This window comes from Microcebus murinus, chromosome 2 (genome assembly GCF_040939455.1).
Source record: "Microcebus murinus isolate Inina chromosome 2, M.murinus_Inina_mat1.0, whole genome shotgun sequence".
NCBI lineage: Eukaryota > Metazoa > Chordata > Mammalia > Primates > Cheirogaleidae > Microcebus > Microcebus murinus.
The window spans coordinates 104,890,469-104,906,004 of record NC_134105.1 but is presented as its reverse complement, the minus strand read 5'-3'; the positions used below and the strand labels follow the sequence as shown (position 1 = coordinate 104,906,004).

At 53.1% G+C, this 15,536-nt stretch overlaps 2 protein-coding genes across 6 annotated transcripts; both read left to right on the top strand.

Annotated features, from left to right (window-relative positions):
* The first annotated feature begins 368 nt into the window (after nucleotides 1-368).
* On the top strand, nucleotides 369-10,818 carry HDGF (heparin binding growth factor). Of its 2 annotated transcripts, none has more exons than XM_012767701.2 (6): nucleotides 369-763; nucleotides 7,571-7,647; nucleotides 7,798-7,936; nucleotides 8,592-8,777; nucleotides 9,059-9,279; nucleotides 9,473-10,818. In XM_012767701.2, exons 1-6 carry the CDS (start codon nucleotides 677-679, stop codon nucleotides 9,477-9,479), a joined length of 717 nt encoding a protein of 238 aa, XP_012623155.1. In that variant the 5' UTR covers nucleotides 369-676; the 3' UTR covers nucleotides 9,480-10,818. The 2 variants fall into 2 exon arrangements, with proteins under 2 accessions (XP_012623155.1, XP_075856368.1); XM_076000253.1 differs by lacking the exon at nucleotides 369-763 and adding an exon at nucleotides 3,491-3,509.
* An 808-nt stretch (nucleotides 10,819-11,626) lies between these two features.
* MRPL24 (mitochondrial ribosomal protein L24) lies at nucleotides 11,627-15,258 on the top strand. 4 transcript variants are annotated; one of them, XM_012767705.3, is made up of 7 exons: nucleotides 11,627-11,993; nucleotides 12,381-12,445; nucleotides 13,793-14,034; nucleotides 14,116-14,211; nucleotides 14,420-14,523; nucleotides 14,779-14,909; nucleotides 15,020-15,258. In XM_012767705.3, exons 3-7 carry the CDS (start codon nucleotides 13,852-13,854, stop codon nucleotides 15,154-15,156), a joined length of 651 nt encoding a protein of 216 aa, XP_012623159.1. In that variant the 5' UTR covers nucleotides 11,627-11,993; nucleotides 12,381-12,445; nucleotides 13,793-13,851; the 3' UTR covers nucleotides 15,157-15,258. The 4 variants fall into 4 exon arrangements, with proteins under 4 accessions (XP_012623159.1, XP_012623160.1, XP_012623158.1 ...); XM_012767706.3 differs by lacking the exon at nucleotides 12,381-12,445 and having other exon boundaries at nucleotides 11,628-11,857; XM_012767704.3 differs by lacking the exon at nucleotides 12,381-12,445 and having other exon boundaries at nucleotides 11,628-11,912.
* The last annotated feature ends 278 nt before the right edge of the window (nucleotides 15,259-15,536 follow it).

Sequence of the window (15,536 nt, the reverse complement as noted above, 5' to 3'; positions counted from 1 at the left end):
GGATGGAGCAGACCGCAGGCAGACATGTAGACGTCCATGTAGACGTCCACACTACATTGCGCGGGGCCGCGGGAGTGAGCGCCCCGCGGAGCCAGGGGAGGGGCGGAGGCCGCTCCGTCCAGCCGGGCGCCAGCTCCTCCCGGGCGGGCGGGCACCCTCCGACAGCCGGCACACAAAGCCTGCTCGGCGTGCTCGGCGATCGGCTCCTCATGTCTGTGTCGCCACGCGCCGCCAGGCGGCTCCAGGTTGGGCGTCGGGCTGTGGCAGGCACTGCGCGTCAAGAAGCTGCACGCATCAAACCGCCGCGGGAGGGAGCGCGAAGGGGGGAGGAGGAGGAGTGGGCAAGGGAGGAGGGAGGAGGAGGAGGAGTAGGGACCGGGCGGGGGGTGGAGGAAGAGGCCTCGCGCAGAGGAGGGAGCAATTGAATTTCAAACACAAACAACTACACGAGCGCGCACCCACCGCGCCGGAGCTTTGCCCCCGATTCGCGCCCGCCCCGTCCGTGCGGCGCGCGGGCGGAGACGCCGTGGCCGCGCGGGAGCTCGGGCCGGGGGCCACCATCGAGGCGGGGGCCGCGCGAGGGCCGGAGCGGAGCGGCGCCGCCACCGCCGCACGCGCAAACTTGGGCTCGCGCTTCCCGGCCCGGCGCGGAGCCCGGGGTGCCCGGAGCCCCGCCATGTCGCGATCCAACCGGCAGAAGGAGTACAAATGCGGGGACCTGGTGTTCGCCAAGATGAAGGGCTACCCTCACTGGCCGGCCCGGGTGAGCAGCGCGGCCCGCCGCCCCCTATCCGCCTGCGGGCTTGGGTTGCATAACACCCGGAGGGCACGAGCGCTCCGCGCGGAGCGGGTGGAGGTGGGGGCAGGGGGCATTTGGGTCTCCGACTCTTTCCCTGTGGCTTTCTAGCCCACCCGCCGGTTATATAATGGTGGAGGCGGGCTGTGGGGGGGCGAACACCTGGCGAGTACGGCGTCCACGCGTAGAGGCGTGTGCGCGGCGTGGGGGTCCGAGGGCGCCGGTCACTTCCCGGCCCCCGGCTCCCGGCTCCGCGTGCTCAGTTCCGCCCCCAGCCCCCATACTCCAGAGGTTTCGGGCGCGCAGCCTGGGTTTGGGCCAGTCGTGTTATTCCTCCCATGCCACCCCCCTCCGGGACCCCCTTAGAAACCCTCAGTTTCTTCATTGTCGCCCCCAGTTGAAACTCTTCCGGGATAAATGGTTAAGGATCCCAGCCCAGAGAGGGATAGATGGAGGCGGAGTTCGCTTCTAGAAAACTTTGGTTTGGGGCATCCATAAGAGGTCTGAAGTTGGGAGGGTCGAGGAATGGTTGGAGGCGGCGTAAGAGGGGATCTACCTGGCTTGGAAATGATCCGCCAGAACATATCAGCCCTCAGCTACACAGATACAGGCCTCCAAATTCTGCCAACTCAAATTTGGTACTGAAGGTGGCAGGGCCCCTTTGTAGTGTTGGGAAGTCCAGTCCAGACTGTCTCTTAGAAGGGGTAGAGGGAGCCTGAGTTCCTTCTCCCACCCCACCCATGTGAGCATCTGCCATGTGGTTGATTCAGCCCGCCAATGTAAGTCCCCTCGCCACTTCCAGCACCTGGCCAGGTGGGAGGGTGGGGCCCAAACGCCAATCCTGGAGTGTTCATCATGTTTCCCCTAAGGACTGAGGCAAGTTAAGTAAGGAAGATGGGAGGTTACCAGTTGCTGGAGGAAAGTGGGGGTTTCACCCAGACAGGGAGGTGTCAGTGCATCTGGCAACTATAAAATAAGTTGGTGTCGAAGGGCCTTTGGTATTGTGTGAGAGCGTAACTCAGTTCCCTAGAGTGTAGGGCTCCTGTAGAGTGAAATGCAAGAGTAGAAGTGGGCTGGGGGAGGGGACCAAGTGCAAAAGGACTGCCTTATGGCTCTGGGTTGCTCTACTCAGAGTAAGTGTGTCTGTTCATCTGGCCCAGACACTGCTCTGAGCTTAGAGAAATTGCCCCAGGCTCGTTTAGGGTGTCAGGCCAACTTTGGGGCCACTCTGAAAAGCCCAGGAGACCCTTCTTCACTCTGTACCCTCACCTGATGAGTGTACCTAATCCCGCATGCCTTGAGCTCCTTGTTCCCTGAAACTATGGGATGGATCAAATAAGGCCTGGCCTCTGCAATGGGAGTGAAGCACAGAGAGAAGTGGGTCTCTACAAGCTTCCAGGGCCTCCTAAAGGAGGCTAGGCAGAGGGCAGTGTGAGGAAGCAGCCACACACAGCCTTGTGTGTGCATGTATGTGTGTGGCAGTGTATTGTGTATGAACAGTCGTGTACTTTACCCTGAACCCTTTGATCCAACTGGCTTCTTGGCCCAGACACCAAGGCCCTGGTGGGCAGGGCAAGAACTGAACCCAGGTCTCTGCTGCTCCCACCTCCTGGGGATGGGACAAAGTCCAGAGGCTGGGCTAAGCCTTGGGGAAGGGGGGTATTAGCTGGAATATGGGTTGAAGGGAACCCCTTCTGGATTAGGTAAGAGAGAAAGGGGGTAGGGATATGCAGAAGGACCCCACACTGGCCCCTGTAAGGAAGACCCTTGGGTTTCTGGTGGCCTTTGGAGTAAGGGCACTGTTTGTGACTGGGGCTGACATCCATTTCTTCTCTTCACCCTGGGCCTCCAGAAGGGTGGGACAGGGGAGGCAGAGTTTCTTCTTCTGTTGAGGTGTGTGCCTCTGAGATAAAGTTAGAATTGGGGTAGGGAGATCAGACTGATCTCAGAGAGATACGGCCCCACAATTTGCATGTCTCTGGCTCTTGATTTTGATAATTGAGGGGAGGGTTACACCCAAAACTGTTACTTCACAGACACATCCCCCTTGAGCCCCAAAAGAACAGGCAAATCTGAGTCTCCTCACCATTTCTTGGACCCTGTCTTAGTCTTTAGAGTGGCAGAGCCTGAGGGGCCCAGCACCCCCTGAGATGGCTGAGGAGTAGGAGCCTTACTGACTGCCCCATCCACTAGGCAGCCAGAATCTGCGATCATCACGAAGGCCACTGTGGTCCTTTTTCCTTCAGTCCCTGCTGCTGGGGAGGATGGGTGATTCTTGGTGAGACTAGAAGGGCCCAGTGCTTGAGAGCCCAACCAGAGAGGCCACGTGATAGGCAGGACCTGCCTGGAAGGATGGTGTGACTCCATCTTAACCTTCTCCTTTCCCTCTTCCTCCTGCCTAACTTCCTGGGGGATCTCCAAGCACTTAACAATTAACCTCCAAGACTTCAGGGATTTTTTACCCCCCTCAGGTTCCTTCCTCTCTCTGCTTCCTGTTTCACAATCCCAGAAAACCTGAGGACCTCACCCGTCTTTCCTCCCCTCCCCCAGCACCTTCTCTTTTCTGCCTCTTGGGCTTGCCACACTTTCCTGGCCCCAACTGTCTCCTGCCCCAGATTTTCCGGTTCCTGGGTCAGGTTGGGCCTCAGCCCTGGGTGTGGTGGTCAGAACCCTGGCTGGCAGCCAGGATGTTTTTAGCCTTCCTAAGTGCAGGGTAGGTGATCCTGGGCTTGTTCTGGTTTGAGGCTTGGGGAGAGGTGTTCAGTCCTCTTTCCCCACAACACCTGAAAACTTCAGATTTCTTTGCAGACCTTGAAGGGTAACCATGGGCACTGGAGGATGGGATTTCTTGTGCTCCCTGTCTGATGGGATCCAGCATATGCAGAGGGGTGAAGCTGGGGCTGGATGGGCCCAGGCCTGAGAAGTAACTTGCCTGGATCCCTGGAATGGCTAAGAGGTAGCAGGGCCCTCCTCTGTTGGCTAGTGGAGGGTGACAGTGGGGTCTCCAGCACTATCTGGCTTCACCTGACCCACTTATCCTTGACTCATTTGTTCTGAGTCACAGCCTGGATATAAAGACACCGCCTGGGAAACAGACATCTGTATTGGGGTACAGGGCTTCCCTGAGATTTCATGTCTTCTATATCAAGGAAGGACTGCCTTTGACTCCCAAATGTACGAAAAGACATTTCCTTTGTAGTTTAAAGGGGAGAGAGGTGCTACAACAGAAGGGATTTCTCTCCCTTTTGGGGTAAGGGTTTGGGAATTCTATTAAGTGAAAAGAGCACACCTCTCCTGGCCCTTCCCCGACAGATGCCTACAGTCAAAGTGAGGGAGGAGATGGAGTGACCCTTTTGGGGCAGATGCCCAGCTGCCCAGGCCTCTGTCCTCCTCCCACTTCCCTCTAGACCCACCCTTTATGTAGCTAGAAGTCAGCAGGACGGCTGTGTCTGGTGTGTCTCATTCTATTTTTAATCCCATCCATTCTTTGTTTCTCCCCCACTCCTGGGGCTGGGCAGCTGGTGGCCTCCTGGGTCCCCTGCCACACCGTTCAGCTCTGAGCTTGCTTTCTGTGGGAGGTTGGGTGGCAAGAGATGATGGCCAGGTAGCTGCTTTGCTTTGCAGCCTGTGCTCCTGGAGAGAACTTTAGGTTTCCTCATTTCTGACCCTTCACCCACCCCACCTCCTCTTTCTGAGCCTCAGTTTCTCCTCTTTTATAACACATTTACTATGAGCATAGTAATGCCCTGGCTCAGATGCCGGCACGGTAAATGCAGAGATCAAAGTTCCCTGCTGCACTCTCAGCTTTAGCCCCTTCAGTCCCCACCCCCACCTCTGGTTCTGGGTACACGCAGATCCACTGAGAAGAAAAGCCTAGGGAAGGGCTTTTGCTATTATTGTCCTATGTCTGTCTCCTGGGATCTCTAAGCCCTGGAGGCTCTCATTTTGTTTTTTGCCTCCCCCTCTGAGAGGAGGGTGATGAGCTAGCTGGTAACCGGACCCAGGTGTCCTGGCTGAGGACTGGCTCCTCTGCCCCTACCCCTGCCCCTGGTCTGGCTTCCTGAGAAGGATCCCCACCCCCTATACCCCCTGCAGTGGCAATCCAGCACTAGCTGCGGTTTTAAGCACAGCCAGGGACCCAGGTGCCAGACTCCAGGCATGGGGGTGGGGTATGTGTTAGTGTCCCCTCCTCCCCAATCCGGAGAGAGGGCCTGGGGGGGAGGGGCAGTCACATTCCTGGTTGCTGAGTGGCCCCGGGGGCGGGGTTGGGTTGTCATGGCGATGAGGATCATGTTTGGGGGGGAACTGCGTGCCTTTCCACCCCCTGTTCTCACACCCCAGTGTCTCCTGGTTGTGGGGAGGGCCCAGTTTGTGCTGGCCCTTCCGGGGGGTGAGGGGGAAGGGCTGGACCTCTGTCCCCAGAGGCCATTGGGCAAAGGAGGAGGTGCCCAAAAGCCTGAAGACTCCAAGTCTGGGGCAAGATGCCCCTCAGATTTGTGCCCAGGGCCCCACCCCTTCTCCTGGGCGTGTCTCAGCTCATTCCCATCTACCCAGCTTCCCTGTCTCCTCAGGCCCCCAGTTGGGTCCTCTGTCCCCGTGTCTGTGTGTTAATCACTGCCTTGGCCTTCCCGTTTCTCTCCTGTCTGCGCCTGGGGCCCCAGTCAACATGGCCACCTGGCCTCTGTCCGGCGGGAAGCCAGGCTGCTGGGGCTGCTGCAAGTGTTGCTGGGAATTGTAGTCCCCACCCAGTTCAGCTTGGCCTGGGCTTCCAAGGCCTGGTCTGGGAGAGGCTAGCTCTCTGCCTCTCCATTTCCCTGACCTCAAACTTCTGCACCTCTCACCTTCACTCACCATGCCACCAGCACACGTGCAGCAAGGGAGCCAATCAGGAGATCTGAATCTGAGACCTGGCCCTCACTAACTTGCTCTGTCATTTTGGGTGAATCACTTTTTTCTGGGCTCAGTTTCCTCATCTGTAGAATGAGTTGGACTACTTTGATGCTTTTCAAAGTGTTCCCCAGAAGCCTTTTAGGGGGAGTATTGAATAGATAGCCATTTGACCCCAGCCCTCCACTTCAACCATAGCAGTCTTTTTTTTTTTTTTTTTTTTTTTTTGTAGGAACAGGGTCTCCTTTTGTTGCCCAGGCTAGAGTGCAGTGGTGTGATCATAGCTCACTGCAACCTCAAACTCCTGGGCTCAAGCCATCCTCTCACTTCAGCCTCCCAAGTAGCTGGCACTATAGGTGTGCAATATAATGCCTGGCTAATTTTTAAATTTTTTGTGGAGATGTGTTCTCACTATGTTGCCTAGGCTGATCTTGAACTTCTGGGCTCAAGCAAGCCTCCTGCCTCAGCCTCCCAAGTAGCTGGGACTATAATAAGCACAGGCCACCACACCCAGCTAAAGAGCAGTCTCCTTTTATCTGTATCATAGATTCATTCAGCAAATATTTATTGTGTGCCTACTGTGTGCTGGGCACTGTGCTGAGATAAAAGCAGACCTGGTCTCTAACCTCAGGACAGGTCTAGTCCAGGTAGTCCACATAGACATTAGTTAAAGAATGTTCTTAATTAGTGTAAAAATGGAACAATGAAGAAGTGTTAGGAGGCTGGGTGTCATGACTCTTGCCTGTAATCCTAGCACTCTGGGAGGCCAAGGTGGGTAGATCGCTCAAGGTCAGGAGTTCAAAACCAGCCTGAGCAAGAGCAGGACCCCATCTCTACTAAAAAAAAAAATAGAAATAAACTAATTGGCCAACTAAAAATATATAGAAAAAATTAGCCAGGCATGGTGGCGCATGCCTGTAGTCCCAGCTACTCGGGAGGCTGAGGCAGCAGGATTGCTTGAGTCCAGGAGTTTGAGGTTGCTGTGAGCTAGGCTGATGCCACAGCACTCTAGCCTGGACAACAGAGCGAGTCTGTGTCTCAAAAAAAAAAAAAGTGTTAGGAGAGAGTTTTACCTAAAGAGCCCACCGGGTCAGGAGTGAGAGGCAAGCTTTCTGAAATAAGTGTGATAGAGCTGAGGTTGGAAAGATGGTCAGGAATTAGTGAATGTGAGAGACTGAAAGGACAGCATGGTGGGAGCAGAAAGGAAGGGCAGTGTCCTGGGAGAGGCTGATGATGGCATAGGTAGAACATACTACATCCACAATGTGCTCATTTCATTCTCAACACTATGGCGTAAGCACTATGACCATCTCTCTTTTACAGGTGAGGAAACTGAGACAAAGAGAGGTTTAATAAGTTGCCTAAGATCATAAAAATGGTGGCAGAACTGGGATTCAGAGCTTGCCATTATGAGGTGGGCCCTGGAGTCCTGAAAATGAATTAGAAAGTTTGAGGCAAAAAGACGAAATGCTCAGATGAGCATTTGGAAAGGACCATTCTGTGTCATGGGGCACAAATGGAGCCTGGGAGGATAGGTATTGTAGAGGCTGTGGTTTTAGTCCAGGCAAGAGAGGACAGTAGTTGAACTCCAGTGATAGGAAAGATAAGGGGCTTTGTAGCTAGGACCTGGACATGTTGGGGACAGTATATATGCTGTCTGGTTGGTGAAGGAGAGGGAGAGACTCCTGGGTTTCTGTTTGGTTTCCACGTTTGACTTCATTTGAACAAAGTTCCACTGCTAAAAATGGTCCAAAAGCCACCTCGCTAATCTCATGGGTCTCTCTCAGTCTGGTTTTATACAAATGTGGCGTAGAGGTCTGTGCCTCTGCCTCAAACTTGAGACCTCAGGACTCCTGCTCACGCTCACTTCCCTCATCTCACCCCCAGATTGACGAGATGCCTGAAGCTGCCGTGAAATCAACAGCCAACAAATACCAAGTCTTTTTTTTCGGGACCCACGAGACGTGAGTAAAGGCCAGAGGGGCATAGGTTGGGAGGGCCATGGGAGGACTGCTTCGGGGAAAGAGAGGTGGTGATGGTGCCCCTTTTGTGTCGGGCTGTGCAGCTCAGGGGCAGTGAGGGGCTTGAGAGCACAGTCTCCCATCTTTCACCAGGGCATTCCTGGGCCCCAAAGACCTCTTCCCTTACGAGGAATCCAAGGAGAAGTTTGGCAAGCCCAACAAGAGGAAAGGGTTCAGCGAGGGGCTATGGGAGATCGAGAACAACCCTACCGTCAAGGCTTCTGGCTACCAGGTGAGCCACCATCTGCCCCAAAGACCCCCTGGAAAGCAGGTGTGGCCATGGGCTTTGGAAACCCCGGGCCCACAGATGATACTTAGTCTTCAGAAATTCCAGGGCTTTCAGGGTAGGAGCCATCGGGGTGGAGGGGAGGGGGGCTTCCTGCAAGAGGAGATGGGGTTGGGGTATGTAATGTAGTTGTGGTTAGGGCCATCTGTTAGCAGCCTGGGGGCAAGCACAGGATGGAGGCGGTAAGTGGAGACAGGCCTTTGTTGGGCCCAGTGTGAGTATAGGACATAGCCTTAACTCTTTCCACGAAGGCTTCCAGGAGGAGGTGCTTGTGAGCCGGGCAGGACAAGGCGGGAGGGTGGGGGGCGGGGGTTGGCGGGGAAAGGGTCCCAGCTCCCTTTGGGAGAAGTTGACCCGAGGTTTTGCCTCCTGCTCCAGCCCTCCCCCCTCCTGCACAGAGCCCTGCCTGCCCGGCCAGTGGGTTTACCCCGGGGCTAATCCGACAGAGGTGGGTCTCAAATCACTCGTGAGACTGGGCACCTGGGTGGGGGTGGGGGAGAGGTGGGAAAAGGAAGGAGTGAGTGGCCGAGGGAGGGGTCTGGGGAAGGGGCCCGCCCTAGTGGCCACTGGTGCCACTCAACCTCTGATATCTCTGCTGCAGTCCTCCCAGAAAAAGAGCTGTGTGGAAGAGCCGGAGCCAGAGCCTGAAGCCACAGAGGGTGACGGTGATAAGAAGGGGAATGCAGAGGGTAGCAGTGATGAGGAAGGGAAGCTGGTCATCGATGAGCCAGCCAAAGAGAAGAACGAGAAGGGGGCACTGAAGAGGAGAGCAGGGGACCTGCTAGAGGTAACTGCTGCCTGCCTGGGCCACTGGAGCATCCTCAGCAGGGTGTCCCTATGCTCCTATTTCAGGGAGTCTTTGGTCTGAGATAGATCCAGCCCCTAGTCTTGGGGGGGGTCCCCAGCTGAGCAAATGGAACACAGAAGGCATTTTAGCCAGTACAGGGCTGGGGAAGGGCTGTGGGTGTCAGCCCAGGAGGGAGCCTCTGAGGAGTAGGGGGCACGGGTGGTGGCTGGTGTTTTCCGTCTCTGGCCTCAGCCCACCTTGTCTCTGACAATCCTGCCCAGGACTCCCCTAAACGTCCCAAGGAGACAGAAGACCCTGAAGGGGAGGAGAAGGAGGTAGCCAGCTTGGAGAGTGAGAGGCCCCTCCCTGTGGAGGTGGAGAAGAATAGCACCCCCTCTGAGCCTGGCTCTGGCCGGGGGCCTCCTCAGGAGGAAGAAGAGGAAGAAGAGGAAGAGGCTGCTAAGGAAGATGCTGAGGCTCCAGGCGTCAGAGATCATGAGAGGTGAGTGAGCCCCCTGCAGTCTTGGCAGCTGGGCTGAGAGGGCCCGGCCACTTGTGGAGAGGAGGAGAAGGGCCTGCAGTGGTCAGCCTCTTGGGAGGCAGGGTGGGCTCTCCCAGGAGACCGGCACTGGCTGGGGCAAGGCCAAGCCAAGGCCACACCATTAACCCTTCTCTCCTCCAACCCTCCCCTGCAGCCTGTAGCCACCAATGTTTCAAGAGGAGCCCCCACCCCGTTCCTGCTGCTGTCTGGGTGCTACTGGGGAAACTGGCCATGGCCTGCAAACTGGGAACCCCTTTCCCATCCCAACCCGCTCTCCTCTTCCACTCACTTTCCCCACCTCAAGTCCATCATCCCCTGGAGATTGACCTGGATGGGGTAGGCCACCTGGCTCTCACCTCTAGGTCCCTACATCCCTGTGATCTGAGTCAGGGCCATGTCTTCTGCTCCCTGGGATGAGATCAGGCCATTGTGTTCCTGCTTGGGAGCTGTTTTCTAGGGCTTCTTTTGGGGCCGAGATCAGCTGTTTCCACCTCCTGAGCCCTTCTCCCCCTCCCTCAGGCATCCTGGACCTCTGGGTTGGGATCAGAGGTAGGAGTGGAAGGGATAAACATAAACAGCAGGATGGGCTTCTTATGCCTGGGAGGGGCAATCCTCAAGTATGGGGGTGGCACAGGAGGGCAGCATCTTCTTGAGCTCCTGTCCTTTCCCACACCTATTATCCCAGCTGCCTCGATTCAGGGAAAGTGGGATGGGACGCTTATGGGGGAGGGGCTCCCTTCTGTAAATTCTCCATGATTGACAACACCTATTCTTCCTTTTGCTGACCCCAGGAGTTCTGGGAGTTGTAGTTTATCATCAAAAGATTTTGGGGCTTCCAAGTTTGGGCCAAGGGCCTGAGATCTAAAAAGGTTGGCTTACCCATTTGGGTAGGAGTGTTTAGCAGTATCTGTGCCCCTTTGGATTTCTGGAGCCAGAGATAAGATGCCCTGGGGAGACCTCTAGCTGCCCTTTCCCTCTCCCCACAGTGCTCAAGGCCAGATTAGTCATATATATCACCCAGACATAAAGGAAAAAACACATTTTTTAGGAAATGTTTTTAATAAAAGAAAATTACAAAAAAAAATTTTAAAGATCCCTAACCCTTTGTGTGCTCACCATTCTTCCCCACCATTGCCCCCATTTCTGAGGTGCACTGGGAGGCTCCCCTTCTGTTTGGGGCTTGATGACTTACTTTCTTTTTGTAGCTGGGGCTTTGGTGTTTCTTCCAGTGTCATTTTCCATTCACATACCCCCACCTGGTCCCCTCAGTGTTGTCACCAGATCTGATTTGTAACCTGCTGAGAGGACAGAGGGAAGTAAGTGCCCTCTCCCACCTTCTTCCTAGTGGTCTCTCTATGCCTCTCTTTGTCTCTTGTCTCTTTTACCCTAGCCCCTCTCCCTCGGGCTCTGATGAAAAATTGCTGACTGTAGCTTTGGAAGTTTAGCTCTGAGAACAGTAGACGATTTCAGTTCTAGGAAAATAAAACCCGTTGATTACTATATTGGATTCTGACTGATTCTTTGGGGGGTGTGTTAGCTAACTGAAGCGAGGGAGTGGGGGAAGGGAATGCAAGTGGTTTCCAGATCATCTTAGTTTGAGGTAGGGGGTGCCAGCCTCCATTCCCAGCTTATTGGAAATCCAAAATTCTACATGTGGGCAGATTCCTAGAATAAACCACACCATTTATTCTACCCCTCCTGCCCAGCCACTGTTTAATACAGGTTACCCACACACACACAAGAAGTGGGGGAGGGTGCCATAGCCTGCGATGGCCATGGAAGGTGGGAGTGTTTGGGCTGTTTGTAGAAACAATTCTGACCCCAAAGAGTGATCCAAAGAATAGAGAGAATAATCCTTTCTCCTTGCTAATGCTAGGGGTGCCTGTCAGTTTTCACTGGTGATGGGGTAGTAGGGGGAGGAGGTTAATAGATGGAATTCTCCCAATACTCCACTGTTAAGTGGAATGACTGGATTAGATCATCTCTGAGGTTCCTTCCGGATTCTGACATTTTGTGACTAGATCATCTAATACCATTGGAAAGGCCCCGTTTTGTCCCTTTCTCTGGAAAGCCTATGGCAGTTTTTGAATCTGCCTTAACCTCTCCTGCAGAGAGGGACGGGGACAGTTACTGGCTATAGTCTTGCCTGGAAAGGGAGGAGGCTCTTTGCCTAAAACAGGAAGCCACTATCACCTAGAAAATGGAGCTATCGTCTCTAGAAACTACAATTCCCAGCGGCCTCCACGCAGAGCATGCGCAGGAATATGCCAGGCGCGTCAGCCTAACCAGCTTGCCTTTCAATTCCCGACATGCTCCACGGTATTCTCCGCGTCTTTGATTTCCTGTCCCGGCCAAATTTCCTGTTTCCAGCTTATTTCTGATCACTGGACTACAACTCCCAGAATGCTGAGAGATTAGCTTCATTGCTGAGCTTCCGCTTTACAGATGGACTACATTTCCCAGAAAATCGACCAGCGGGGCTGAGGTCCCACGTGCCAAGGTGACAGGCGGCGACCCCGCTGTGCTGCGGAAGGCGGAGGTGAGGGCCGCGGGGCCCTGAGGTGTTGCAGTTCCGGGGCTCGTCCGGGAGGCAGGTGCGGGAAGGACCCATCATTTTCCCTGGCTGTGGCTCAGTCGCATCCTCGGGATTTCCCTGCACCGAAAAGTTGGATCGGGTGGGTGCTGAAGACCGCTGGGGCCTAGCGGTGTCTGGGGTCGGGGTTCACGCCCGGGATGAGGCTAATGGAGAAAGCCCATTTGCAGTTTTGACCTGAGGGATAGATGTTCGACCCCACTACCTTGCACGGCACCTCCAGAACACGCAGTGAAAGCCCCACTCCAAAAGGGGCACCAGCCTCCAGATTAGGGAGGAGAGGAAAAGAAAGAACTATGGGGGGTCCCAGCTGCTCAGTCTGGGCTGGCTCAAACCTAGAATGAGTGGGGTTAAGTGACTACTTGCAGTAATCACGCAGGAGGCTTCAGTCTCAAGATTGGCCCTATTTCTATCAAGCTAAGGCAAGTCACTCCAGCCCCTAGAGCCTTGGTTTTCTTGTCTGTAAAAGGGACCTTATGATGCTTACACGGGGCAGTCTCCCTCAGTGGACAATGTGAAGACAAAAATGGCATGGTAATGTTCCCTAACTATTTGTTGAACCTGTATAGGAACATCGAGGCCCTTATATTCAATCAGCATTAACTGAAAATAACATTAGGCTTTTTTTTTTCTTCATACTGAGAAGTCTAAAGAAGAAAAAAATGACCCATATCTCACTGTTCAGATAAACCCATTGATATTTTTTTAAATGCATATGGTTAAGAAGTGCAAACGTTATGGACAGGAACAAAATGGAAAGTAGCCCTTCCAAACAGTTCCTCTTCTCCAAAACAAGTACTTTATTTTCTTGTTTCTTTCCCATAATATATTTATGCTTGTGCCAGAATATATATTTTTAATTTACCCAAAAGTAATAATACTATTTATATTATTGTGTACCTGGGCTTGTTAGACTATTAAACATAATTTAAATGACACCTACAGCCCTGTAAAATTTCATGGCTAATGAAACTGAAGCTCAGAAGTTAAGTAAGTTGCCTAGTGTCACACAGAAAGATGATGGTCGAATAGGGATCAGACCCAGGTCATCTGACTTCCCAGTCCAAGTTTTTTTTTTGCCATTATAGTATACTTTATTTGTCTTTGAAGTTAGGGTTCATTTCTTACCTATAAGATGAGATTAATGATAACTTCTTCATCAGTTGTCCTTAGGCTTAAGTGAGATGATACAGGAAAGTATTTATCCTGGCACCTGGCAAGTAACAATTGCTCAGTAAACTGAAGAACTTAACTATTTTGCCCTCAGTTCATTTGCTACCCCATTAATTTAGTATGTCATCCAGAATTGAGAGGCTTAGAGCACATACTTGGTTGGGAAATTTATGACCCTATAATCCTACTTTGGCCCTTCTTTTCCTTTAGAAAAGAAGCTAACTTAGGGAAAAGTGGTTATTTCCTGAGAATAGGAATTGGAAGTGGGATGGGGACATTTTAACCCATTTTTATCTCTACTATTTGTTCATTTCACCCTGTAACTGCCTGCCTTTTGGCCCTATGCCAGTGTGTGTTCCATTATGTTTTCTTCCTATCCTGTTTGTACATTAATTTAATAATTATTTATTGGGTACCTACTATGTGCCAAGCTCTAATGGGATCTGCTGGATTCAAGAGTGAGCTAGATAATATGGCCCCTGGCCTTAATGAATTTTTTGGACTTTAAAGTCAGATATATGTGGGTTTAAATGCTGAGTCTTCCACATAGTAGCTCTGTGACCCTGAGCAAGTTACTTAACCTATTTCCTCATCTATAAAGATAATATCATCTTGTGAAGGTTCAATGAGATGAGTTCCTTTGAGCAACAGAGTAAATGCTTTAAAAAGGTTCCTTCCCTTGCTTCTTTGCCCCATTCTACCCCAAAGCTGACGAGGAAGGTTTCTAAGCCTTTTGCTGGCAAAGGGGTTTCTCACAGCCTTCAGCCATGCGTCTCTCTGCCCTGCTGGCCTTGGCATCCAAAGTCACTCTGCCCCCGCATTACCGCTATGGGATGAGCCGCCCAGGTTCCATGGCAGACAAGAAGAGGAATCGCCCATGGACCAGACGGCGCCCAGTGGCTGTGGAACCCATCTCAGATGAAGACTGGCATCTGTTTTGTGGAGACATGGTGAGAGCCTCAGACGGGGCAGAGTGATGGGGAGGCTCCGGGGCAAGGATCCTCCTTCCTGACCCTCATGTCTTCCCACAGGTGGAGATCCTAGAAGGCAAGGATGCCGGCAAGCAGGGCAAAGTGGTTCAAGTTATCCGGCAGCGAAACTGGGTAGTCCTGGAAGGGCTGAACACAGTAAGTGAAGAGAGAAGATGAGGGTGCTGGGGAAGCCTGTCCCATCTGTCCTTCTCCATTAAGAGCAGCACAGGGCAGGGAGACTGGCTGAGGGGCTAGTGGTACTACTGGACTCTCTACTTTTCAACTTGGGCTGAATATGCTGAGTAGCATGGGCAAATCCTCTTCTCAACCCCTTGCTTTCTGATATTCCCCCTTTCTCGGACAGCATTACCGCTACATTGGCAGGACCAAGGATTACCGGGGAACCATGATCCCTAGTGAAGCCCCCTTGCTCCATAACCAAGTCAAACTTGTGGATCCTGTGGACAGGCAAGCACATGGGGCTCTGGTCAGAGGGTCTCTCACCCTCTGAATCCATGAAGGTATTGTCCAATAGGAATGGTGGGTTGGATGCTCCTTAAATTGAGGGGCTATCTCATGGACACGACTCCCTGTGGGTACCCCCAATACAGAAGTAGAGAAACAAAGTGGTAACCTTGGTGTTTTCAACCATTGACTACTTTTGGGTTGGAGGGTGGCAGGGTACCTGGCTCCCAGGTCAGGCTCACCTCTTCTATCCACCAGGAAACCCACTGAGATCGAGTGGAGATTTACTGAGGCAGGAGAGAGGGTACGAGTCTCCATGAGATCAGGGAGGATAATCCCCAAACCTGAATTTCCCAGAGCCGATGGCATCGTCCCTGAAGCATGGATTGGTAAGGCTGGGTGAGGGGCAGGAAGATGGGGGGTGGGTAGGAGGAAAGTAAGGGATGTTAAGCCAAGTTGGCAAGCCCTTCCGCCCATCTCCTTTCCTCTGGCTCAACAGATGGCCCCAAAGACACATCAGTAGAAGATGCTCTAGAAAGAACCTATGTGCCCCGTCTAAAGACACTGCAGGAGGAGGTGATGGAGGCGATGGGGATCCAGGAGAACCGGAGACACAAGAAAGTCTATTGGTATTGAGCCTGGGGAGAGCAGCGTCTCCCCTATTTCTGTCTTAGTGTTGAAGGCTGGGGCACCTCTTCTTCAGATGCCAATAAAGAGCCATGAGTCCTCCTGTGTGCAGCTGCTGTCTCTAGTAGAATGGCACCCCTAATCCCAGTATACCCATTCCTGATGTTATGATAGAATCTGGATGGAATTTAACTCGCCTTATGGTGGCCCTCCCAAGGACAGGGCCTGCAAATCCAGGATGGAGGCCAAAGGGAGAGCGAGAGGTTCTCTCCATGGAGACCTCTGAGTAACAGAAGGCTGCCTGTTAGGGAGGGCAGTGGGGACCAGAGTGTGACAGAGGTAACTAGCACCTCTGCAGCACCTTCACCACAGGGAAGGTGCAGTCTCCT